This window comes from Strigops habroptila, chromosome 3 (assembly GCF_004027225.2).
Source record: "Strigops habroptila isolate Jane chromosome 3, bStrHab1.2.pri, whole genome shotgun sequence".
In the NCBI taxonomy this organism is placed as follows: Eukaryota; Metazoa; Chordata; class Aves; order Psittaciformes; family Psittacidae; genus Strigops; species Strigops habroptila.
Genome location: NC_044279.2, coordinates 21,384,363 through 21,410,847, shown reverse-complemented (window position 1 = coordinate 21,410,847; position 26,485 = coordinate 21,384,363). Strand labels below are relative to the sequence as shown.

The 26,485-nt window shown below is 39.8% G+C and overlaps 1 protein-coding gene across 7 annotated transcripts in view; it reads left to right on the top strand.

Annotated features, from left to right (window-relative positions):
- The window catches only part of PLXNB2 (plexin B2), a 258,286-nt gene extending 237,302 nt beyond the window's left edge, over window positions 1–20,984 (top strand). For all 7 annotated transcript variants that reach the window (XM_030479224.1, XM_030479220.1, XM_030479225.1 and 4 more), the window contains 10 exons: window positions 2,776–2,932; window positions 3,781–3,881; window positions 4,772–4,856; window positions 10,331–10,485; window positions 11,792–11,952; window positions 12,528–12,675; window positions 13,174–13,238; window positions 13,967–14,042; window positions 16,030–16,104; window positions 19,094–20,984. In XM_030479224.1, the coding sequence (XP_030335084.1) occupies window positions 2,776–2,932; window positions 3,781–3,881; window positions 4,772–4,856; window positions 10,331–10,485; window positions 11,792–11,952; window positions 12,528–12,675; window positions 13,174–13,238; window positions 13,967–14,042; window positions 16,030–16,104; window positions 19,094–19,198 (1,128 nt within the window). In that variant the 3' untranslated portion in view covers window positions 19,199–20,984. The remainder of the gene's footprint in view (window positions 1–2,775; window positions 2,933–3,780; window positions 3,882–4,771; window positions 4,857–10,330; window positions 10,486–11,791; window positions 11,953–12,527; window positions 12,676–13,173; window positions 13,239–13,966; window positions 14,043–16,029; window positions 16,105–19,093) is intronic.
- The last annotated feature ends 5,501 nt before the right edge of the window (window positions 20,985–26,485 follow it).

Below are 26,485 nucleotides of genomic sequence, written 5' to 3'. Positions count from 1 at the left end.
GCAGTCTCCAAAACCCTTTATGAACCTGTTTCTGCACTTGTTCCTGTGTGAATCAAACTCTCCTGAACATGAGGAACTCAGCCGGCATTGAAAGGGGCTCATTTCCACCTAAGGAAATAATTCCCTACGGCGACAAGGGGAAGCTGCCTCTACAGGCAGTTCTAGAGACCTGTATTGGGTGCTTCAAGCAGAATAAAGTAGAATTCCCTGACTGAGCTCTGCTATCCCCTGAATCTGATCAGCAGTGCCATGGTCCAGTTCTCTTCTATTACAAATTCTGCTTTGACTTCGTTCTGTTCATTGCCACAAACTTCCACCACTTTTCCAGCCAGAGTCCAGCACTCAGATGCACAGTCTTTAAAAAACTGAAGCAGCCCACTCTCTAGCTGTTTGGGCAGCTTAAATTCTAGTTTTACTCCTTCTGACAGTCTTGCTGGCTTTCTTCAGAACAAAGTGTAGTGAATGTCAAAGATGCACAGATTGTCCTTCAAAGAGCAACACAGGATTTTTTTTCCCCCTCTCTGATTTCACTTTTATTGACATGTTAGGAGCCATTTGTGGTTGTCTCCAACTGAGGAAGATGCAGTGACCTATCTGCAGTGTGGAAAGAGAAACTTAATAAAAAGCTTTGTTAAGTCCTGACTAAAAACCCCCACCATTTTGTGTATTCTGAAGGGATGCTGGTGGGAGGTCTGATCTGAAGAGACTGCTGTAGGACTTCCACTCACGTAATCACTAGGCTGTGACCTAGAGGAAAAGGATGTGCTGAGCAAGAAGAAGTATTTTAAGTTCAATTGATATTTTGGAGATTAGTTGAGTTGTCGTCTTCTTATCTGAGCTGAAAGTGCCACACATAGAAACCACACTGACTGGCAATGCTGGTTCTATTTTTTCTTGTGTACGAAGAACAAAATTTACTTGCATTGTACATCATGTAAGACTTAATGGCAATAATTCTTCATTCAGTTGCTTCTTTTCACAAAAAAAAAGCCAACGCCTGCAATTAAGCTAAACGAGTGCAGTGTGAAAGCAGAAAATTTGTGTATGCAATCAGATGTGGGCACAACAAGCACAGTAGTTAGATATTAAACATTGTAACATTGTACAGTAGCAGCATTTGGTCCAGATTTCCCATCAAGCAGACATTTTATATGTGTGCATGCATGGAAGACGATGACATATACAAGTATATATAAGTATGATGAAAGATTATGAAGGGGGTTACTATTGCTATAGATTATTGGGATCTTTTGCATGATGATGACGTTGTGGTAGCTGTGAACAGTTAGGGAGCATTTGTACACCAAGGTAGGTTAAAGCATGAATTAATTAGTTCACTTCTGCCTGAAAGTGAGACACGGTGGGGAAGTATGGTATAGAGGAGTTGTCTGCTCTCTAATTGTTCTTATTTAAAACATGAATCTGTTTTGCATCACTGGTTACACTGACATGCTGCATACTGAACCAGCAGCAAAATCATGTCTAATTGCCATAAGGCTAATAGGAAAAGGAAGGTGAAATCTCATGATTAGTTTGAGAGTTCTGTCAAGGGACAGTGCAATCATATTTAATTTGATTGCCGTATGGTGTAGCTTTTCTTCACCGTTTAAAAATACCAGCCATGCAAGTTTATTTCTGAGGTTTGGAATGATAAACTAAGGCATTATGTTTGGCAGGACTGTATGTATGTGAGAGCTGCAGTGCTTCAGATGTGCCTGGCTTCCAAAGCTACCTGACTGGCAAAAGATCCATGAGAGCTCTGAGCTGTTGTACTGATTCAGCTAGTGAAAAAAAGAGGCTTTTCATAACATCTATTTGGTTTGAGGGGTTTTTTTTCCCCCTTCTGTAAGGTTCCTTGGCCATTGTTTTCTCATTTGCTTTTGTCTGTATTAAACCTGACACCTATGTAGCAAAGCCACTTTTTAAAAAATCCCTCTAGATTTAGCAAATTACAGCCTTTCAAGAAATTCTCTTAACATTAAAAAAAAAAACAAAACATGTCCATACTATCAGCAATATTTTAGAACTAGTATAAACTACTTAGGTATATTTCCTGGAGCTATTAGAGTTATTGTGACAACAGTAAGCAGTAAATGAAGTCATCAGACACCAAAGATGATATAAATGGCATTTATATGTGCGTATATATATGTGTGCATATATGTTATTTATATATATCTCATGAACAGCTAGTCACAGGAGGTAAAGTTATGGGAGGTGAACAAGTCACTGATCATCAATTGAGCCATGTTAAATCACCATACGTACAGACCTAGTCTGCTTGACTTGAAAAATAAAGCCACACCATGAAGACAGTGTAAAGGAACACAAAAGCACACAATATTTAGGAGTTCAGCAAAGTGCAGTTCAAATGATTATTGGGAACTTGTTAAATTTGGGCACTGTATTACTTGTGCTTTTTTATGTTCCAGGTTATCAGGTTATATGAGAAGCATGTAACTAGTCAGTGATTCAGCTGCTTTGTTTTTGTGTGTCCCTCTAATAAATTTCCAACAGCACAATAGTAATAGCGTATTAGACATGAGTAAATCTATTCTGTATCTTTTTTATTTTGCCATAGTGGGAGGAATTAGCTGGAATTTGCATAGCAGCAAAGGATCCATATTCCTGTCGCAAATATGTGCTGCTGTGCAATAATCATTGCACAATGAATTTTAGATATTGTTTGCATTTAGATCACCCAGAAAAATAGATTCAGAGGTATTCCAGTGCTGATTTGCTGTAATCACCATGTGCTTTCTTTTTTTTTTACAGACAGTAAATGTATATGTACAAGACGGAGGAACTGATTCCATACCTGTGAAAGTGCTGAACTGTGATACTATATCACAAGTAAAGGAAAAGATAATAGACCAAGTCTATCGAAATCTGCCATGTTCTCAGTGGCCAAAAGCTGAGAGTGTAGTTCTTGGTAGGTAGCTGCTTGGTAGGTGATACTATGTTGAGCAGGTGAAAAATGTTGTGTGATTTTGTATTTTTCACAGAAATGTCTATAAAAGCATTTTTTTGTTTAAAGAAAAAAGAAAAGTTGAATGCATGTTCAACTGGATGTTAAAATACAACGTTTTGCATCAATCTTAATGTGCATTAAATATTCATGCTTTCTAACAGGGTTCTTTTTCCTGACTCTTAAAGTTTCGGTATACTGTCATTAGTGTGCAAAGAGCCTGTTAATGACTGTTAGCACAAATGTATTCATGTCTGACAGAGTCAGTATCTCAGGTACTAATTAATGTGATAATGACAGCATGAACAATTAACTGATGGAAAAGTAATGATGCAATTTCAGAAACTGGTACTGATTTTGACTTGCCTTTATGATGGTTATTCAAAAGTATTATAACTTACAGGAGTTATGCTTTCACAGGATGATGAGCCACCCAGCCTCTGAACATCATCCTCCTTGAAGGCTTTCAAAATTGCTGTTCTCTTCTTGAGAAAAAAAAAATTGACATAACCTAAAAGGCCTAATAATCTCATAATAAATGCTCAAATTAAAAGTTTTGCAATATCTTTGTTACTCCCTTAATCTAAAAGTAGAGGATGCAATTCTTGCATAGTTAGGAATAGTTTATGCAAACTTCTGTAATAAAAACCAAACTATTAAGCAATAAAAAACACACCTCCTGGTATGTGCCAAATTACTTATTTTAATCCTCTACAATACATCAGTGGGTCTCTAAACTGAAGCATTCTTGGAGTAGTTATTTTTTGCACATGGTTAAAAACTGTTTTTTTCTCATTTTAATTACCCCTTAGAGTGGCGTCCAGGTTCTACTGCACAGATTCTCTCAGACTTGGATTTAACATCCCAAAGAGATGGCAGATGGAAACGTATCAACACACTAATGCATTATAATGTAAGAAGGTGTTTCAGAGCAACTGTTCACATCTGTTAACTGTTCTCTTGTAATAAATAAAATCTTTATTTGTTTTTAGAGGAACTTCTGCGCTACATAAAGAATCAAAAACAACAAAAAAGCCCTAGCTCTAGGTCTAGGCAGTAAAAGCTTGGAAGAATGAAAGGCTGGGTCTAGACATACTGCCTAAACATCTTGCCAAAAACACATCACCTGAATGCCAGCACTTTGGTTTCCTCATCATTGCAGTCCCAAATCCATCCCCTTTGAGCATTCAAAAGCTCCTTTTGCTAGGTCTTGTATTCATCTCTTCGCTACCACTTCCTACCCCTGAGAATTGTCTTTGTCTTTGCTCTGCTGCTAAATAGATTTTGAGTTGGTCTGGTTTGTTCAACAGCCCAGTCAGGAGAGCAGATGTTGACGTTTTTGTACCGTCTGGTTTAGGTTTCATACTGTGCACCCTACCAAGCATTTGCAATCCACTTATCTTCCCTTTGTGTGCTATTTATTGCTTTCTAACAACAGATACCTGGATAAGGACACATAGAAGTAAGTTAGCTTTCCCTCAGAAAACAGACAGATCTGATTCTCCATAATAAACTCCATTTTTGTACAAAGGGCACCCACACTGGATTGGGAACCACTTAAGTCTTGGAGATGCTTCTAGCATTTTCAGTCATCTTACAGGTGTTGATGGGATCTCTTATTAAAGGAGGGGGAGGGAGTCTGTTCTGAATTGCAGACCTGGTTACCCAAGAAGCCTTTGAAAGGCAGCGTAAATCATAGGTCTAGATTCCCTGCAAAAGATTACAGAAACTACAGTTAGATTTCAAAAAAGAGGTTCAGTAGTGTATACATCGAATAACATCCCTGTGTTCCTATTTTCACAGGTCCGAGATGGTGCCACGCTCATTTTATCAAAAATGGGAATTTCCCAGCAGCCAGAGGATAATCAGCAAGATGTCCCAGGGGAAAGTAAGTATCCTGTGGCTTCTCTACCTCCCAAAATGACTAGAAGTCAAAACCCACACAGAGAGACACTGCTGTCTCGATCTTGTTTATCAAGCACGTCTGTGGCGCTAGATATTCCCCACCAGACTGACTATACAGGGCTTATTTGTTGTGTGTTACCCACTGTACACTTGCAATTGTTTTCTTTGTCCTCATTATAAAAGCCTTAAGTAATGGGGTTTTAACCATAATTGCTGAGAGTCCATACCCCAACTTAATAGAAAGCGCTCATAGCAAACATTTCCTTGTATATTTTGTTTCTTAATCCTACTACATCTATAGTCAAACCATATTTTTCATCTTTCTAAAGCTTTATCTCTTCTGTCCTTTCTTCTTCCTTTACCTACTTACCTCTCCAAATTTCTTCCGCTCCTTACTAGACTGAGAATTGAATGCAGTGTTCTAGATCAACCACAGTAGAGACCAGCTCCCCTCTTTGTGACATAAGAGATCTGATGGAATTTTTTTATTGCATTTCTTACAACTTTGCTGCCTTGCAAGCTCATCTCTGTATGTTCATATTTTATGTCTCCTTTTCTATGAGTGGTGTTTCATCAGCTATGCTAGCTCGGTTTTTCAAGGGTTTGTTGGTTGACTTTATTCATTATATGCGTTACCTCTTTAGATGCAGTGTTTTCCACAATTCCTTTGTTCTTTTTGAGGTTTGCAATCCACTGTAAGTCAGTATCAGGAATTACCTTATGTTTCCTCTCTTTCACATCACTAATGCAGCCGTTGCATAATTCTCGTATTGCTGTCTGCTACAGTATGGTGGACTTCTCAACACAGAAGACAACTTCATAGCTTGAAACCCATCTTTCAAAGCTTTTACTTCCTCATGTTAGTATTCTGTCTAGACAAATTTCCTTTATCTCAAAACCTCCTGAGTCATAATATCCATTACAGCCTAAAATGCACTCAGATTTTTATGGAAATATTTATTTGTAAATTTATAGTCTTTGTCACATGTGTTTCCTTTACATTTCAGATGTTAAGTTTCTCGGAGGTTTTTAATCCTTATATTCTGTTATTTTACAAGAGGTAGAAGTTAGATTTATGGAACGATAATTGTTGAGGTCATTCTTCCTTCTATTAATATTCATTTAATATGCTTTTCTGTCTAGCACTGATTCCAAAAGCCATTGCTTCACCTGATAGTTTCATTCCTTTAAACAGATTTACTGATCTTAGATTAAATAGGTTTCAAGGGTTGGGCAGTCAAATAGATTGAAAATAATATGCCAGAAATGTACATTTTTCAAAAAGATGGGTCTCAGCTGATAGCTCTGATGTATATCACTATTTAACAAAAAGATGCAGACTTCCATTTCATGACCAGCAGGTCAAGAGAGGTGATTCTCCCCCTCTACTCTGATATGAGACCCCAGCTGGAGTACTGCCACCAGCTCTGGGCCCTCCCAACACAAGAGGGATGTGGACCTACTTGAGCGAGTCCAGAGGAGGGCCATGAAGATGATCAGGGGGCTGGAGCACCTCTCCTGTGAAGACAGACTGAGAGAGTTGGGCTGCTGCTATCCTCTCAACCCATTACTGCAAGTGCCTGCCATAGTTGGCCAAGTGGTGACTACTCTGTCAGAGCACTTGCCAACCCAGCATGTTAATTTACAAAGCCATCCAACTTGATATAGAGGGCAGTGAAGTGCAGCCAGGCGAGGAGCTGATTCCTGGTCCCTGTTCAGTTTGCTTCCACTGATTGCTGAGAAAACTCTGAAGTGGTAGTTGCTTCCACTCTGAACGAATGGACCATAAGTGGAGCCTGGTGGTGTCCTTAGCTTGCTTTGCTTTGTTAGCACACAGTGGTGTTCAGTATCTCATTCTGGAATCCCAGTCTTCATCCTCCCCACCTCTCAACCCTTGTGGCAGGCAGTAGAGGACCAGACCATGTGGTTTTCTTGTTTTGCTCTTTTTTCTTTTTCTTTACTTCTTCTCTACGATTATATCTTTAGCTATGATTTAGTATGATGAAGTTCTTTGAACATACATGATCTCTACTCCATGATGAACTCCTTAGTTACACATGTACCATACTAAATTGTAAAGGAAAAGCAGGCTTCTAGGGACAGTGCTGTCACATGAGGCTCTGGTACGTGAGAGAAAAATCTGCAGAGAAGTCAGATCCCAAAGTATGGAGTGAGGACGGCTTCCACCATGTTTCTTCTCCACACTCTTGCACCATGGTAGTGTACAAATTTGGGAAGACAGTGTTTTGTGCCCGTTTTCTTTAGCACTAAAGGGTCCTCAGAGCTAGCTGGTGCCAAGTTGTTCTTTTGAAAGCTATAAAATGTTACAAAGCTAATGCAAAGCAAGAGCCTGCAATGACAGTGATTTGTGAGATGCTATGTGTATAAACGGGAGAGGAGAAGATGAGTGGGTTCCCCTCCCACACACACATTTATGTGACACAGGGATTTACAGGGTTGGAATAAACAGAAATCCTATCCCAGCTCTATGAATGAGGCTTGTGATGAAGTGGTTTTCCTTTTAATTCAGTCTTTTATTAACTTGCACCTTTTGCATTGAGAAGTGTCAGCTGAATCCATTGACTGTCTGCCAAAGTACTAGGCCTTGCATAGAGCGAAAATGTAAAACCATGTTCAGAGATGTTGCTCTAAAACCTGGCATTGCTTCCATGCTGCTTTTGATTCCCAGCTTCTAACAGGAAGACACTAGAAGCTGGAGGTTGTGACAAATTAAATGCAGCATCTTTTACTTCTGGAGATAATAAATGCAATTACTAATTTGTATCAAGATGGAGAATGGTTTCAATGATTTCATGCTAGTATTTCTGTACTGAACTATAAGCCAAGACAACACGCTCTGTTGTTCTGGGCGTTAGCTCTGTTGATGGGTTGGGTTTTTTTCCTTTTTTAATTTTGAATAAAAATAGAGGGTTGCAGATCAGAAATACTGATAGGCAGATCTGGGTAGGGCAGCCCTTCTTTCATTTCCATGGAGCAGGGTATTCACAGCAGGGGAGGAGGCTGGAAGGAAGCTATTTTCCTGCAGGCCACACAAGGGGAAAGGGGCTGTGTTGCCTGTCACCATCTTCCTTACCTCTATCATGTTTACATCATGGTTCATGCCACTGTAACTCATCAGCACAGTCAATATTTGTCATTAATGCACACACAGAGCATTATTTTAGATTGGTCAAAGAATGCCCAAGGGCCAAGACAAAGAGTTTGGGGTGAAGCTTTGACGCAGCAGGCACAGTCTTCTTCCCACTTACAGCTTGACACACAATGTGGCTACCGCAATAAAAAAGGAGGTGTTTTCCCCTATCTTTTATTTTCTTCACCTCCTAGTTTTCCATTGGGGAAAATATTATCTCACAGAAACGTTATTTTCTCTTAGCAACCGTACTGCTGACATGGTTTGTTGCCCCATGTCCTGAATTTATCTTCCTCATTCTTCCAGCTATTTTTAGCAATGAAGTGGGATCTCTGTGTTGCAGAAGTTCATCTAGTCAAGCTGTAGTCTTATAATCCCTATTTTCCTGTGAAATAACTACTATTTCGCTAGTAGCCAATTCTGTTGTTGCTAAACAAACATGGGCCAAACAATGCTGCACATCAGGGCCAGTAATCTCAGCGGAATCCCCTTTGGTTGTTTCTCTTCTCTCCAAAGTTAAACTGGACATTATACCATCAGGAGGGCAAAGAGAGAGTAAATTCCTTTGAATCAAATGAGAAAGCAGAAGTGTCCCAAGCAACTGACTGAAGTCTGGAAAATAGTTTCTGCTTTAAATGTGTGATTAGATCTGTTAATTTACAAAAGTAAATAATAGGCATTGCAAAAGAAATTCCAGACTTCAGGCTCAGCAGTGGTTCTTACTGTACTGGCAGATGATTGTTGTTAATGGTATCGATTGCAAAATCGCATCTGCTTCAAAATAAAGTGATAGCTTTGATTTCTTTCTTACTTCATTCACATGAACTTCCAAGTCAAATTAAGGCCTCTCAGAGGACAATGTGATTTTATGTGGGATTTTTTTTTCTTCCCTACCTGGTTAAAAAGAAGTAAAGGGCCTGGAAGGCTGCATAGCTAATGCCTTTCAATGAGGATATACAAAGTAGATTCAAGCAGAAGTGCTGGCTTGGCCAGATGACACATAAATGTTATTTTCCTCTGTGATGTAAAATATTGAACATAAACACAAGCTGGTAAATTAATGTAGCTGCTGAGGAAGTTAGTTAATAGACTACTATGGCCAAACATTTAAAAAGGCAAAATTTATGCAACTAGAAACTGATATCTCTGCTGTAACTGGGATTCAGTTACATTAGATATGTATATTAAAGCACAAAACTTAGCAGTAATGCAAAATAATATATGCAATAGGGCTGAATCACAATTTTTATGGGAAAAAATAACTCACATTTTTAAGATGTCAATGATCTTAAACGCACTGATTTAGTAACTTCCACTGGAAAAGCACCACTGATTTTAGGGACTATGCCAAGTAGATATAAAAATTCAGAAACTAAAGGAAGAACAAAGCACAAGCAGGAGAACTTTATGACACAAAATCTTTTTTCAAGGGATATTTATTGCAAGTCAAAACTGTAATCAGATGAGCTATCATTAGCATCCAGGTGCTTACTCCTGTTTCTGCTTGTGTTAACAGACTTGATGTGAGTCTCTCTCTGGTTTAAGCTATGAATACTGACAAACATACTGTTTTAAACTTTATTATAATGGTTATGAATTTGCTTCAGTCATTACCTCTGTCTGCTGGCATTTACGCCTTCTCAGCAAAAAGCATTTTCCCTCCTTTCAGCTACAAAGTTAAGAGGTGCTGGTCAAATGCTGATAAAGACAAGTTTGAGCTGAGGTACCATACATTGAACTCACCAGTTAGGGTAAAAACGTAAATTCTAATGGTGATACCTAGAAAAAAAAAAGGTTGATATCATCATTTTTTTAAAATTGCCACTGCGAAATTCCCCAGAGCTGCTATAACAATATCTTGCCTTGTACCTGGAGTAGCTACAATTGCTCTTTCTGTGGTGGCTGTTGTGCTGGCTCTTTCTGTGGTGGCTCAGAAACTGTCTGAGTTTCTGTAACTTAATCATGTCTCCAAGAATTCACAAAGGGGTAAAGTACTTCAGTGTGCGGACCTCAAAAAATACACACAGTGTGCATATGTGACCGAACAGGAGTTTCCTGATTTTGTGGTTCCTTCCTCTCCCATTGCTCTTGACAAAAGCAAGCTTTTCAGCTTATGTATTATTGAACATTTAGCACTTGAGTTGCATAGGTTGAACAGGAGCAGATCTAGACCTTCTTGGCAAGAGGACAGGTATGTTAAGGATAGGGAACAAAGATATTACATGTACTTATGTATGTGATTATTTTCATGTTGCTGTTTTGGCTGTGGAGTGGTTTTTTGTAATTATTGCAATTACTCTTTGTAGGGCATGCACTGCTGGAAGACGAAAATAAGGTCTGGCATCTAGTGAGGCCAGTAGATGAAATAGATGAAGGTAAATCAAAGCGGGGCAGCGTGAAGGAAAAGGAAAGGACCAAAGCTATTACTGAAATCTACCTGACCAGACTTCTTTCTGTGAAGGTAGGACTCAGATGTGCCGTGTTACACCTTACTTCTGTAGATTTTGAGGTACAACTGAAGAAAATGATGCAACTGTTAGTCGTGCTTTTGCCTGCAATTTTGACTGTCCTGTGTGCACAATCTGGTGTTCAGGGCTTAAAGTGATTAATATGCCCTGAAGAACACTACTGGGAAAGAAATAAAGTTTAACTCCGGATCAAAGTTGAGAACTGTGATTATGCGTTCATTAAATAAGGATTTTTCTTGCAAGACAAAGATGAATATTCTCCTCTGTGCCACTGTTTAGATAGTATTTTGTAGGGTTTTCTTTTGAACCAAATGCTTTATAAACTGCTAGAGAGTCTTATATTTCCCTGTTCTTGTGTGTGACCAATGCTGCAGGATAACCTCGAGAACTAAAAATATTTTCAAATAACAATGGTCCTTTGAGAGTATTTTTAGTGCTTATACTGCACAATGGATCACAAGCAAAATAATTTTGCAAAGCATTCCCCCTTGAAAAAAGAATTTAGAATAATGTGTTTAATGACCCTAAAGCCAGGCTCCTCGTGAAAATGAGGGTGGTCTAGCTCCAGGTAAGGCCATTTGTCCAAGTGTGAAAGTAGATGTGAAGGAAAATCAGCACATAGATGACATAGACTCAGGACAAAGAGCCAGCAAGATGCTTACATTCCTCTCTTCTGTTAATAACACTTTTGCAGCCACCACTTTTCTATTCCAAATAGCCAGTTTATGGGTTATTACCAGTCTGGAGCTTTACTAACTTGTACAGAGCTGGTGAGGTGTTATGGCTGGGACCACAGCTACCCCTACACCCCAAGGACTGTCGGTGTGTCCTTACTTTTTGCTGACAAAAAGTCAAATGCTCAATGGTACTTTTTCCTCTCAGTCTCTTTCTGAAAATTGCATGGTGCTGTGGAGTCAGAGAAACTGGAGGTGAGAAGCTGCAAAACCATTAAAAACCAGCTAGCAATTATTTTATGTTCACAACAACCCTGAAGTGTAAATGTATTGTAGGCTTAGCAAACAGCTTCTGCTTCTTCTGTCAAGCAGAAAGCACACCTTTGCAAACTGTGGAATAGTTGGTGAAGTCGCAGCCTTTCAGGCTAGAACGTAAAATGGTTCTCTAGAAGGTCACTACACTAAGAAGTTGCTTGTTTTTTGTCACCCAGTACCCTTAGCACTCAGGATGAAGGACATCAGTGACTGCAAGTGGATGTTAGTGTCAATAGGAATAAGAGTCGAGGATGGCACCGAGTGCAGCCTGTAGCACAAATCTAATAGATTTTTTTTAATTTGCTTGTAGGGGACACTTCAGCAGTTTGTAGATAACTTCTTTCATAGCGTGCTTAACTCGAACCATGTGGTGCCACCAGCTGTGAAATACTTCTTTGACTTTCTCGATGAGCAAGCAGAAAAGCATGACATCAAGGATGAAGACACCATTCACATCTGGAAAACAAACAGGTATGGTATGAACAGAGTAATACTTGTATTGAAGAGAAATGAGAGTGTAATTCCCACCTATGTACTGGCACTCTTACCACAAATTAAGTATATTTCATTTATAATTCTCAGAATCATTTTAATTGAGATAATATGTTTATCTGATCTAAAGGATTCCCTGTAAGCCTAGGAGATGCACAAATGAAACCCAACTACCTATGAGGTTGTCAGTGGTAGATTTAACACTTCACTTGATGTCTTTCCTCAGAGAAAAGGAAAGCAAGAGGCAAATGGGACTAGATTTACCTGTTAAAGCACAAAATCTAATAAAATAGTACTCGGGTAGTTTCTCCAACCATGCAGACATCTTCTCTTGCTATTTGGGGGAATTTGAGATTCTTGAGAGATGTAATGGCTTGGTTTTCAGACATGGAAACCAGACAACAGATAGCTCATATAAGTGTTGAAACACAACAGTAAGCTTTGCTGTTGTGAGGAGATCAAAATGCAAAACCTGTACTTAATTTCATGTGATTTGCTTTTTGAAAAGTATTTGTTGTGTAAAAAGGATTATTTATCTTCTTCTTGCTTTGCAGCCTGCCTCTTAGATTCTGGGTAAACATACTGAAAAATCCCCATTTCATCTTTGATGTTCATGTTCACGAAGTAGTTGATGCTTCCTTGTCAGTCATTGCACAGACTTTCATGGATGCTTGCACAAGAACAGAGCACAAATTAAGCAGAGTAAGTGATTTGCATTCTACATCCTGACTACGTTCATGCCTGACAAGAGAAAGGGCATCCTCACAGACAATACCCATTCTCTGAGGAGATACAACCTTGATCATTTCTTTTTAGTTTTATAATGAAGTTAGCATTTCACCACTTACCAAGTTGGTGAACGTGTCGGTGTTACTGAGTAGACTGAAAATTGGTATTTATAAAAAGGAGAAAATAGCAACTGCTGTTATAACAAGCAAGTTTATGAACTGATTATTTCATGTTTATAATTTAGTATCATCTTGCATTGAATATTTGTAAAACCCAACAGGAATGATGTGTGTAAACTTCATCCTTTCAGAACACATAGTCCAACCAATGTTAATAACCATCCAAGTGTTACTTTCTGTAAAGCTCAAGTGCATGTGAATATAAAGGCTTGATCTTAAGTTCTTGACTTTCTTTTGCTTCCTATAGATGTTCGTAAATCAACCAAATTTCTCTCTATTATAAATTTTTCAGGATTCTCCAAGTAATAAATTACTTTACGCTAAAGAAATCTCGAACTATAAGAAGATGGTGAAAGAGTGAGTATAGACTCTTTTCATGCTTATTTGGAGTTGATAGGGCTTTAGGCCTGTGTAAGAGGAAAAGAAACTGCTGAGGTAGTCAAAGTCAACTGTCAAATGTTTAAAGTTTTACACCCTAATGCTAAAGCTTTCCACTGGTGGTGGCGTTGGCAGGGATGAAATGCAGCACCGTTATGACCTAGTGTGTGTTCGTGTCTATACAGACAGATGGATAGATTTATTCAGGTGAAAATCTGATATTGTTTTCTGCAGTGGTGATCGTTACCCATACGATCTGTCTAATCAAAGCTGCACTTCTGTAACTCAGTAGAGATCAAATCCTGAGAACATTTTCACAAACACATTTGTTCCGTTCCATCTCTGACTTTATTCATTTTGTAATTGGCAATACAGTGAATTCCACAGAAGATCTGCCGCAGGACAAAACTCTTGCTAGCTGATAACTTCCAAAGTTTGAAGACCTAAAATAATCATTGGCTGTAATTATAAATAGATTTCTTTCCTGTGGTATGACCTTGTACAATAAGGTACGATTTGCCTCTGCTGTGAAGGTACTAATGACTGTTGGAAGGCAGGGTTACTAAAGGAATCACTAGTCTGTTGTGGCAAAGCATCTCCTGCATTAGTAGGAAGCACGTTTAAAATAACTGCAAAATTGAAAGACAGAATTAGCAGAAACCACAATGTATTTCACCTAATTGAAAGTCTGTTTTCATCTGTTGCAGTTATTACAAAGGCATTCGTCAGATGGTGCCAGTGAGTGACCAAGACATGAATACCCATCTAGCAGAGATTTCTAGGGTAAGAGTAAATTCCATTTTCTTGTCCTGAAATTGGAGCCAAACGTAGCACTATTTTTCTTTGTCTTCTCTTCCTAACTCAACAAGTGGGTTTCTTGTACGTCAAACATCACAAGTTATTTCATGCTCTGAAATAGTCCTGTTAAGTGAAGTGTAGTCATGCCTTTCGACTGTTTGAAATGTTGATTGCTGACTGGAACCGAGAATAGTTATTGTCACTAATCTATCTGGGTGATGTAGGTGCCAGAGCAAAATGTTTGGATTTTTTCACATCCAATGTGGAAAAGTTACAGCACTTTTGAATTGTGTTTTCTCTCCCCAGCATATAGAGGATTCTTAGCATTCATCATACTGATAACAAGTAATGACTGAGTTCACAGTGCTACCACAGCAAAAAATAGGTTCCAGAAATGAAAGAGGACGCACATACGTTAAGTACAGCCTATTTTAGAGCTGTCTATACAAGGGCAATACTTCTGCTTCACACTGCATGTGAGAAGCTCTCCATGTGCTTGCTCAGTGGCACTTACTCTTTCTGCCTTACAGGTTATTGGGGGTCACTTCTCATGGAGAAGAGCAGAGGAGGGTGGTTGCTAACTGGGGGCTCTGGCTGGAGACTGGTGGAGCAAAGAAAATACAAACCCTGCTTCAGTCTCGAAAAAGTCTGTCTGTGCAGCAGCTCAGCTTAGTTAGAGCAGGCTCATGCCTTTGAAGCACCCAGTTTAACTTGGAGAACCAGGAGAGGGCTGCACCAGACTTAAAAGATGTTGTTTAGTCTGAGCGAAGAAACAGTGTATTACTGGCTGGTTTGCTTATTTGCTTAATTTAGTTGAGGAATTCTAGCGTAAGGAGGATGTTTGGGGAATTTTTTGTGGTTTGGTTTTTTCAGTGCACTTACGACCTAACATTTTGCAGATCAACATCCTCATGAGAGCATTTCTATTTTCAGTCATTCACTACAAAACTCATCTGCAGTGACATTTAATTTTCCAGTTCACTTTATTTATTACACAAATTGAGAAGTATGTAAAATTAAAACATTTGATGATTAAAAGTAAATTCAGTAGAATGTTTTAACATCAGCAAAATATGTTGATCCTTTCTACTTACGTTATAAATTATGATAAAATGAATATGGAAGGAGTGATCGAAAATTGCAAATCTTGACCAGCTCTAGAAGTGACTTTTACAGAGCAAGGGAAGATGGATGTTTCTCTGCTGCTTTATGCGTTGGGTAATCATTTATGCCAGTAGCAATATTTTGCAATTCTTCATTTTCTTAACTAACTTAAAAGACCAAAGGCATAGCTAAAGACTTGAATCCTATACTTGTGAATGAAAAACATCTGTTAGGTAGAACACATTCACTAATTAAGTTAAATGGGGGCAGGGAGAGAGGAAGGAAGAGGTAATGGAAAGGTTATTTCCTGATTCATTTAAAGTCCTTTCTCTCTCCATCTCTCTCTACCCCCCATCCCTTCCCATCTTCATGATTCAGATGGCTTTTTCCAAACATACATGTGCTTGAGATCTTGATGAGTTACACCTTTGCTGTAGTGAGGTGTGAATAATCTCAAAGAGGTAAAAAGAACTGGAGAAAGGATTTCAAACAAACAGCCATGACAGTGACAGAAACAATGCTTAACATCTCAACAATATGTAGACTGTACCGAGTAAATGCTATAGTTATACATACCCATGTTGTTAACAGATGTTTAAGCTGTAGTCTGTGGTCCACCATTCAGAGTTCAAAATATTTTCCACCTCCAGTGGAAAAGACGAGCGGGAAAGTCTTGATCTAAAAATCACTGAACAAAAGTTTTCTCACCCCTTTTTTTCTGCCCCAGCTGTCATTTAACAAAAGTTACAGGATGCAGAGCTTGCATTTGGAAATCTTGTAAATTGAATCCAACAGTTGTGGATGTGCATAACCTTGAGCTGTCTGTGATCACATTTTGACATGTTTGCTTCCTGCTTGTGTTTAATAGGCACATACCGATTCTTTAAATACACTTGTGGCTCTACACCAACTCTACCAGTATACTAACAAATACTATGATGAGGTAAGTTGTGGCTCTTGTTTTCATTTTTCAATATCAATGGTAAAAAGTTATGAAGGCTAACATCCGTCTAAAGGAACAATTTCTGGAATTCCCTGCATAATCGGGCAGAAGCAATGCTGAGCAGAAAGCTCTAACTTTGCAGTTATATACCTTGCTTGGCAATGGCTCTGGTCAAGGGTGCACTCTTATAAATGAACAATCTCATTATGGGCTATCTGGTTTTGGTAGTGATAGTTTAATGAGATCTGAAAGAGAAATGGATTTTAAAATAATTTCTTCTTCAGATCTACAGTCCTAATTCCTAAGAATTAGGATATAAGAATGCCACTGAGCAAAAAGCAGTCATAAGAGCAGTATCAGGTTTCAAGCCAGTGGGGTTTTTTTATTAGGAATAGTCCATTAAACTTGTTTTTCTTGCCGGAATGGGGCTCTGCCTTTCTTATTAGTTAAGATGTACTTAAAACCTCCATGCATGCTACTGTCCCCATTTTGCTGTGCCAAATGAAGTGCCTGCCCCAGGTAAACCAAAGTAGAGTAACTGTTGAATATAGCCTGATTCAAAAGGATTCAGTCCAAAACATTTCTTTAGTTTTTCACACCCTGTAGAAAGGGGGACAAAGAAAATCCCAGTGTAGCTGGGCTGCAGCTATGGCTCTCCAAACTTAATCTGAAAACAAAAAGAGAGAAGGAAACTTTTTATTCAAAGGTTTCCATGGAAATGAATGCCTCCAAAAAACTCTCAGAATTAAATCAAAGCAAGAACAGATGCTGAATGAAAAAGGAGTACAGCACATGTGAGCTCTCTTTGGTTTGTCTTGCACCTCAGCACAGTTCATGTTTTCACTTATATTTAGCACTGAAGTCAGTGAGTCTCATCCTCAGCTTCACTGCAGCTGCTTTGTACAGGAGCAGCCATCCTGTTGGAGCATTTAAACAGATGTAAGCAGGGAAAATTGAATCACTCTGAGAAGTCTTGCAACAAGGGTCGGTGGGGGAAGCAGCCAGGGGAACGCAGGCCAACCTGGTAGCGCTGGTTTCCTTGTCTCCAGTGCTAACCAAGCTGGCTTTCAATACCTTCCCAAATGGATCTGTGGCCTGACCTCTTACGGAGACCCTCAAGGACCCTGGATGACAGATGAATCATAAAGCCTTGATTCCTCCACATCTCTACGTCCCTGCTTCCCCTCGTGGTTTCACGTTTGGTGGCAGGGTCAGGTAGAGTTTCCAGTCTGTGGGACTTCAGCAGCGGCAGGCATCAAGTCCCAGTGCGTGGCTGCAGCAATTGCTTCTGCGTACATCACTGTGTAACAACAAGGTGCATCTGATGAAAAGGCTGCTAATTCAGAGTTATGGAGATAATCCGTCAAGAACCATTCAGTAAAATTAATGGAGCTTATTTATTTTCCATGAAAATGTTTTAATTTGCATAAATTGGAACATTTTGCAGCTGCCCTTGTCTTTATTACTGACGCAGTGGTTCCCAGCATGCGCTGTACCTTCTGCATCTCTGCAGGGCTTGACAGTGACTAAGTGGGTACATTCTAATTGTCCACATTTATATGAAGGATATATTCACCAGCAGAGATAATCATGAATTATTTATTCTAGATTTGAGGAGTTACAGCTAGATGTAATTGTTTAAATTAAGGGAACAATATCAAATTAAATTAGGCCCAATTTAAATACAGTAATAAGTATTTATTAACTCTGTCTTGTAAAAATATTTTCACACTTTAAAACCAGATCCATTAAAATAATTATTTCCAAACAAATTTGCTTCACTGTTTGAAACTCAAATGCTATACCAGCCCTTCAAAATTAAATTATTGGCTAGATTGATAGTGACTGCATTAATCTCCATTGTCAATGATGTGCAAGAAGTAGTAAGAACCACAGGTAGTGACAGGCAAACTCTGTTTCTCCAGTTCTTGTACTTGCAAGTTGATATAGTATTTAAACAGAGCTAAAGGTTTCTGCTTGATTAGAGTGTCTGACTTCTATTAATAAAGCCAGTTCTAGAAAAGGAACAGTTTTGTCATGTAATACATTCTTCTAATGGAGAAATCTAATAGTTGGTGGAAGAGTTTTCCTAAAGGATGGTGGAAATGAAAACCTTTCGAAACCTTTGAAATTTGATCTTGAGAAGCCCTAAAAAACTCTATTTGAAGAAAAGCCTTCTCATAACAGTTGACCTTTTCTAGCTCTTGTTTTCAAATCCCCAGTGTCTTCAAGTCATACCTTCCTATATATATTCTGTAGAGCAGGGGCTGCGTGTGGGATGCTGGGGAGCTCCTCTGACGAGCTCTTTGCTTCCTGAGCTATGTGGTCCTGGGCCAGAGTCTCGGCATTTCTCAGTGAGAGCCAAAGGGCAGCTCCCTGATGCTGTGGCTAGGCTGTTTTCTTCCTCGTATTGCCTATAGACACAAGAGACCTTGCACTGCCCTACCTCATGCCTGTGCATGGACCACCGAGGAGCTTCTCATAACCAAAGTTCATGGGGACGGGGCTTAGTTACTGCTGGTAAATGACCCTTAAGCCTTGTAGGGTGCACTGTAAGTAAAGGCACTGTTTCTTAAATAGCTACAAAGATATTCACAAAGCTATAAAAGATGAAAAAAATATAAGATTATATGAAGATATAGAATACTATAAATATATAAAAGATAAAGATTATTTATAAAGATAAATAGCTATAATATTCCATCTTGGAATGTAATATTTCACAAGATAAAGTCCTACCTATTAATTTGCTTGGATCCCAGCATAACGGGAAACATTACGGCAACTTAGATAAAGTAACGGAGACAATAATTTTTATTGCCTTTGTGTAAAAAAAGAACATGGGGCCTCCTAGATGGACTTTATCTTTGGTATAGAGTCAATGAAAAAGACTCTTTACAATCCAAGTAGTATCAAACACTGAGTCCAGGAACTATGTCATATATTTTAAGCTAAATGATTCTAAACATTCTGTGTTTATTTCTTCCAGATTATAAATGCACTTGAAGAGGATCCAGCTGCACAGAAAATGCAGCTTGCCTTCCGTTTACAGCAAATAGCAGCTGCGTTAGAGAATAAAGTGACTGACCTTTGACTCAAAAGCCGCAATAAAGAAATCTGATCTGAAGATGTTCAAATTCATTCTTCCTGTTAAGGAAATAGTGTTCTATTTTTTAATGTATAATTACAACTTTAAATGAAAGATTTCATGTTTTTTTGATAGAAGACATGTAATGTAAAGAATTTTTACTGTAAATTATGCTTCTAATTAAAAGCTGTGTTGTGTGTAAATGAATCTTCTGTGGGACGGAGAGTCCTTTGGTTGGGGGCAGGGTGGGGATGGAAGAAGGAAAACCTATAGTTCGTTTAATTTAGTAGAATCTGAGACATCAGCATTTAGGATTCATTATGCAAGTAAATTCAATACTATAGCATCCTTTCTAGGTTAAGCAATATTTGTACTAGGAAAACAATAACATTCTCAGAGACCCATGCAATATCCCCTTTTATTTTGATAACTGGAAATTGACTTCCATATAGGTCTAAAACTTTGTGCTCATAATGAACATCGTGAACATGTCGGATTTCTCTGCAAGATCTGAAAATGGGATTTGCTGCCACACACAGTTCTTTAAATTAACTATTTATGTCTGTGGTGATGCACAGTACTGCACCCACCACGGCTGGCTGTGACGGAAATAAGAGTAATGTCAGTGTAGGAGGGTTCTACTGATATAGCCTTGTGCAGTTCAGAAATCACTGCAAAGAAGGAATTAGTCCTTAAAACTTCACAACTCTTTGTTCTTATTGTGAGTTTTATGATATATGCTAATGTGCCTTACTTGTACTAATTCTGTGAATCTGATGAATGGTTTTGTAAAAAGAAGCAGATCAGAAAAAGAAATATTTATGTGCTATTGAATGACTTTTGTGTGAAAAACATGACCAGCAGAGTGCTTGTAATTAGCTGCTTGCCGAGAGTGTGCTGTTTAACATGATTCGATTATGTATAATATCTTATTTTAGAATGGTTCTGATGATTTTTTTATTTGAATCTTGGAACTGTCCTAGAAATACCATCACTTGTTTTTATTGTATTTGTGATGTAAAATACTAGTATGATATTGGAAAAATCATATACCCGTCTATTGAAAACCACTCAGTCAGTTTTGAGCCTTGGAATGCTGCATTTGATTGAATACACACCATGACCCATAGCAAAGAAAACTGAAATAACTTGTCAGAAAGTGTGTGTTTACAATAGAGGTAAGCTCCGTACAAATCAAAAGGTTAGGTACGTCTTCTTAAATTGCTGTATTGCACATCAGAGAACTTTATTCCTCTTTGTCTCGCAAGTCTTTGGCAGTAACGTAGCATTTTAATGAAGCGCTGCCATCTGTACTCCTTCGTTCACTGTCCCGCCAAGCGCCCGGACTCTGCTGATTCTCAGCAAGCTGACGCAGTGTCTGCTGCCCGCTCTCCCTGCCCGGTAGGTTTTCACACAGTGGCTTTTACTGTTTGTTGATATATCCCCCCCTCCTTTTTGACAATTTCCTAGTATTTGTCAGTGGGCCTTTCCTTCAGTTTCCAACAACCAAAAGCCTCACCAGAGCTGGTTTCCTGCCCAGTTGGCTGGGAGGGGTTTCTTGGTTTGTTTTGTACTCGACTTCTTGTATTCGTGTATAATCATTCCTGAACCTTGCTGGGCTGTAAGTTATTTTACACTGTTTAGGACTGAGGTACATGACTTCTGCATAAAGGTGCTTTGCCAGCTACTCCTTCATCAGCAAAGGCATCCTAATTTCATGGCTAATCTGTTTCTTTGTCATTATTTGTAAATCCTGTTAATTGTAAATCAAATACAATGTTGTTTTTTTCCATCAAGTGTCACTGGATCTTTACTGAAACTGGGGGTGGGTGCTGAAAGGGGTTTGTAATGTTTCCTCCAGGGGTGACAGAGCAGCAGCGTCCGTTAGTCTGCGGTTGGTAATGGAGGAGCACAGTGCATCCTGCAGATGGTATTCCTGACATCACGCCCTTTCTATGGGCATTTGCTCTGAAAAATGAGAGTACTCTTGAGAAGAGCATGTACTGCAGCATCCTGTAGTGAGGGCTTCTTGCCTGATAAATCTGTCTTGGGACCTGAAAGCCAGTTAATACACAGGCTCAGCAGCACCTCTCCAGAGAGATCAGAAAGCCCTGCTTGAGCAACTAGGGCTTTCAGCAGGAACATTATGTGTCCACCACCATCAGTGACTCGATGCAGAGCAGCTGCAGGCGATAATAAGCTGCCATGGGCTGTGGCATGCTGTAGCAGAATCTTTCTTACCTGTTAGACAAGCAAGTGTGTCTGCTGGCATGTGCGAGTTCGTGATGGATCCATTGGTCACTCTTGCGTGCCCTTTTTTTACATCCTGGGAAATGTGCAGGCTTTTGGCACTGCCTGTGTTTGGGAACACGGAGGCAGTGACTGTGAGCAGCTGCAGCTACAAAGGACACAATGCCAGTTCTTTAGTTTCTCTAAGTCTCCTGAAAGCACAGAGTTGGAATTTGAATTGAAGAACTGAGCTGGTTTACTTTATTCTTTCCCCTTTTGGCTAAGCTCCGCCAGTGCTTGCTTTTCCACTCTGGTGCTCTGTTTTGTCCAGGCCTAGTTTTTGGCTTCAATTTTCCCTGTGTTTCAGCAACCTGATTCTTAAAGGCTTCATGCTCCTCCTTTGGTTTCTGCTGCTCCTGCCATCTGGTTCATCTGCAACATAAAAGAAAAAAGCTCACTGGGAGTCTCTCTCCTTTTCATCCTTACTGCAACCCCTCTAAGGGGCATTTCTTTGAGCACAAGAACCTTCCCTCTGCATAATGGGACACACTCTACTCCATAGCGACACCCATGAACAAAACTCCCCTGCCTGGATATCTCCCAGCCACAGTTCAGAGGTAAGTTCACCACCACCAAAAAGTGGTGCACTTTTTGTGCAGTGGTGCATTCAGAACCTGAATCCCACTGCTGATTGTAGCCTCTCCAAAGGGTTTGCTTGCCTTCTCACCAGCAAACAAGCACATAGAGATCTCAGATGATGCCCCTGGTAGCCTAATATGGAACAACTACCCAGCTGAATAGGAATTTGGGTTTTTTTGTTTCTGGCAGGAATTTACGCTCTATTCTTTAGAGATTAGGTTTCCCTCTGACATCTTACTAGATCTTTTTGCCACTCTGCATGCTATAGATTAAGCAGTTATGGGTGGAGGGGACCTTGGCTAGCTTTCATGTGTGAGGCATAGCGCTTCCTCAGGATGGTTTCTCTAATCAGCCTGTTCCAGCCATACCTGAGCCTCTCTCTTCTGCAGGCTGCTGTGTTGGATATGTGTGTCTCAGCCTCCTCAGTCTGAGCTGTGCAACCTTTTGAAGGACAGCAGAGCCATCACTATAAACAGAAACATACAGGGAAGTCAGAAACTCAAACTGGAATTCACAAATACCCAAAGTGTCATAATATGAGAAGATTTTTAGACAGCTACATAAAGACTTGAAATGATTCTGAGCTGGAAATTCAGCTGTCCTGGATTTACCAGCACTGATGAGATTTTGTGGCCAGTCCTTTACTGTTCCAGGTTCTCAAGTCCTGCTAGCAACACAACCATTTTCAACCACAGTATGCCCTCGTAGTATGTACCTGCATGGCCTTAAATAAAATCTCTGAGTGTGATCAGGAAACCCCTCTTTCACATGCTTTCACATGCTTCCCATGGCTGCAACACCTCAATTTACCCTGACAAACTAAAGGTCCAGTCATGTTTCCCATTTGCACCTAAGCGTGTGGTGTAACAGTTCTCTGAGAACTTCCTCTCTAAAGAATTTGATCTTAAGCAGAGCTAGCCTTCTTTCAAGACTTCTTCCAAGTCTGTTGTCTTCTCTTAGAAAAAGCTCATGGGGGAAGCTCTTTGGGGTTCTTTTCTTCCTCTCACAGTCAGAGCAGTGAGACAGTCAACTTCAGAAGTTTAAAGGAGGATGGCTGGCTGCCATTCTCCCAATGGCTGGCTCAAGTCCTGTGCCATTCTGCTTTACACTCCGAGGGACTGAAATTTGGCACTTTGAGTTACTAGAGTTGTTTCACTGTAAATCTCAGCACCGTGGTCCTTGTGACTTGCTTTCATCCCTCATTCCCAGCTCAACACCATCAAACTCAGCACCTGAAGCTTTCCAGCTTCTCTGTTACACAAGCTCCTCCCTTAGAGGTCTGCTTTGCCAGATCTGCCTAGAGCATGTGATTCCCTAGAGAATCAGTGACAGCAGCACACAAGCTAAAATGATCAGTAATTCCCTTTTCTCAAGCACTGCGCTTGCCTAGTCTGTGTTTCTGTCTTTATTTTGAGAAAACCTCTTCTGTTTGATGAATGATGGATTTGAATGGTGGAATTGTAAACTAGAGTTGGTCTTTCAGCCTTCCTCTTTTGCTAGCCTTTGTTTTGATAGGGCTTGACAATGATGGTGGAAGTCTTAGTGTTTAACAAGCCCTGCAGAAGAGAAGGAAAAGAGACTTTCCAGACCCAGAGTTATCAGGGAGTTTTTAAGAGTTTTGTTCATGCCCGCTTATGGCTTGGTGATGAGCAGCATTTCTCCATCATTAGGGAAGGAAGTGGCTGGTCCTGTGCAGGCTTGTAATAACCATCCCTGCTATGTAAGATCACTGCTGCCGTACCAGTCATTCAGGGCCGACTTTTGTCTTGCTGGAGTATACTGTGAGCTGCTGCGTGTCATTCCCAAAAAGGACAAATCCTACTATCATTCATAGCCAGGCAATCAAAAGCTATTTCATTTATCCAGGTATTCCTGTTTCTTTGCTGCTTTTCAGATAATTGCCATTTGAACCAGAAGAGAGTTTGAGTGCTTGCCTTCTTTTTTTTAAGCTTTTAAAGCACCTATGTGTCTTAACAGATTGAACACTTCAGAAAGAAACTATTTCCTCAGTGGGACAGGGGACAATAGCTGTATATGGCTCATCTTAAAAGCAAATAAAATCCCACCATGAACCACACACTGTGTTTTTGAAATCCTTTATTCATTGCTCTAATTCTGAACAATATTTTTGGCTTATTTAATTCTCCTCAAAATTGAATGAACAAAACTCTCTTTTTTTTTTTCCTTTTAATCTACTGTAATAAGAAAGGAGTGAAATGAAAAATGTATTCCTTTGATACGCCTAATCTTTCCTCTCCTGTGGCTATGCTCCTATTCAGTAAGAGATCATACTTGCTAGTTGCAGAGCCTGGACACCAATCCATGGAATATAAACCAAACCAAAATCCATGTTTCCTGCAGCTGCATCTGGGTCTATGGCAATGTTCATAATTGTAAAGCTGCCTCCAGGATGTTATTTGGAATTTCATTATTGTGGGTCTGGCTGGTTTCCTTGCCCTCCTTCATGTGACCCTTCTTCATGTGGGTTTTCACCTTGTGTTTCGGTGGCACTTGCTGGACCACAACACTACATTCCTCTGAAAGCCCAAGGAAGGAAACAATCACTGCCTGGATTAGTCATGCAGTTTTCATACCTGAAGCCCCCATGGGGACATAGGCCCTCCCAGTCTCAGCTCATTGGGAAATTATAGCAGTGTTTTTTTATGCTAGAGCAGATAGACTTACTGGAATATAAAACATTTCCATCTGTCTAAACTAAGTTGTGTTTGTTTTGTTTATAAACACCCACTGATTACGTACAATACTATTCATAGCTGATATGCAACTGGCCCTTCTGAGTTGACCTACACTCAGCCTGAAGTCTGCAGCACCCTCTACCCTAGACTGGTGGGTGCACTATGCTAGCCCCAAACTAAAAAGCAATACAGACGTTACCATTGTTTAGCCTTTAGACAGGGCTAAATATCCACACCTCTTTTGCTTGATGGGGGTATTTAGCCTCATTGTTGCTTTTAGTTTGTCTCCTGAGGCTGCTCTATGGTTATAATATCTGGAAGTCCCATAATGATGCCTTAAAGTCCAGCTAAGGGAACAGAAAGACCAACATCAGTTTCAACAGCAACAGCAGGTCTAGCATCCCTCATTCTGCTCAGTTGTTATTATATATTCCACCTTTTATTTTAACAGTCTTATTTTGTTTTCCTTGTGCACTTGAAGCATTTGCAATCCTCTATTTGTATTCTGGCACACTACTGCTCGAGATGAGATCATCCATCTGGGTTTTGTGCTATTCTGGAGCGACAGGTTTGGTATTTAATAGGGTCATACTCTGGTGCACTTACTCCTCTTACAATAATATTCGATAGAGAGCTGAGTCAACTTATGTTTTTGCTCGCTGTGTGTGGAGATTCAAATGCTGATTGCTTTGACCCATCTATCTACAGTAAGAGCCTGTAACTGCCCAAGTACTATTATAGCTTTTGATTTAGGTTATGGTTGTGATTTTCTCTTTCTTTCCAGTGAAAGGAAGATTAGACACTTTTTGTTTGCCATTTAACTGGAAAATGTTAATAGTTTAGCTGCATCTCTGAGAGAAAAGAGGGGAAAGAAGAGGTGATGTCCTTTCCCTGTGAGGTGGCTTTGGACTATTCTTTTCTAAACTTAACCAGGACACTGACGACAAAGACCACTTCAGCACTGCTGTAATTCACAGACTTAAGTTTCTTTGTGGTTAATCATTCATGTGAATTAGTAGGGCAAGTTTTTTAATACAGAGCTTGAATTTAATTTCAATCTATCTGTGCTGTCCATCATTGTCTAACGGGTTTTCAAGATGACAGCATACACAAGGTATCTAAGATTAGATTCTGGTTTTAAATATTTAGAGTCTGAATCACATCTCTTTGTGATTCATTTCAAGGTTGAAGTGGTGTGGCAGTACTTAAAACTCATAAATCAAAGGAATGCTGAATTATTAATTTTAAACTTTCAAGCAATTTCTATTCAGGGCCCTGCACCCATGTGCTGCTTGGGGTAAGCTGCAGGATTGCCAGCTGGGCTGCAAGGCTCTGCCCTGCACACAGTCCTCTTGTGCTGGTCACCAGCCCTGGCCGCCACCCCACTTACTGGGCCAGCGGAGGTTTATGGGGTGTTAGTGCTAATGGCTGATGGGCTGGCCTTTGGTTAGCTCCTATTTAACTCAAAACTACTCTCTGACATGTGATTTCAGAGTCTCGTCAGAAGTTTTGCTCCACTACTGATGACCAACTGGCACGTCTGCGGCAAAAACCTTTCTGTTAACCCTCTGCTGGGAAAGGGTGCTAGTTTTAGCCTCTCCCAGCAAGTGACAAACCCAAGGACAGATGAGTTCACTGCAAGGCCTCAGCAGTGGGGCCTTGGCAGGGGATCAGATCATTGAGCCTTGCCAAGCTTTGAGGGAAGAGATGGCTGCCTCCACAGGCATGT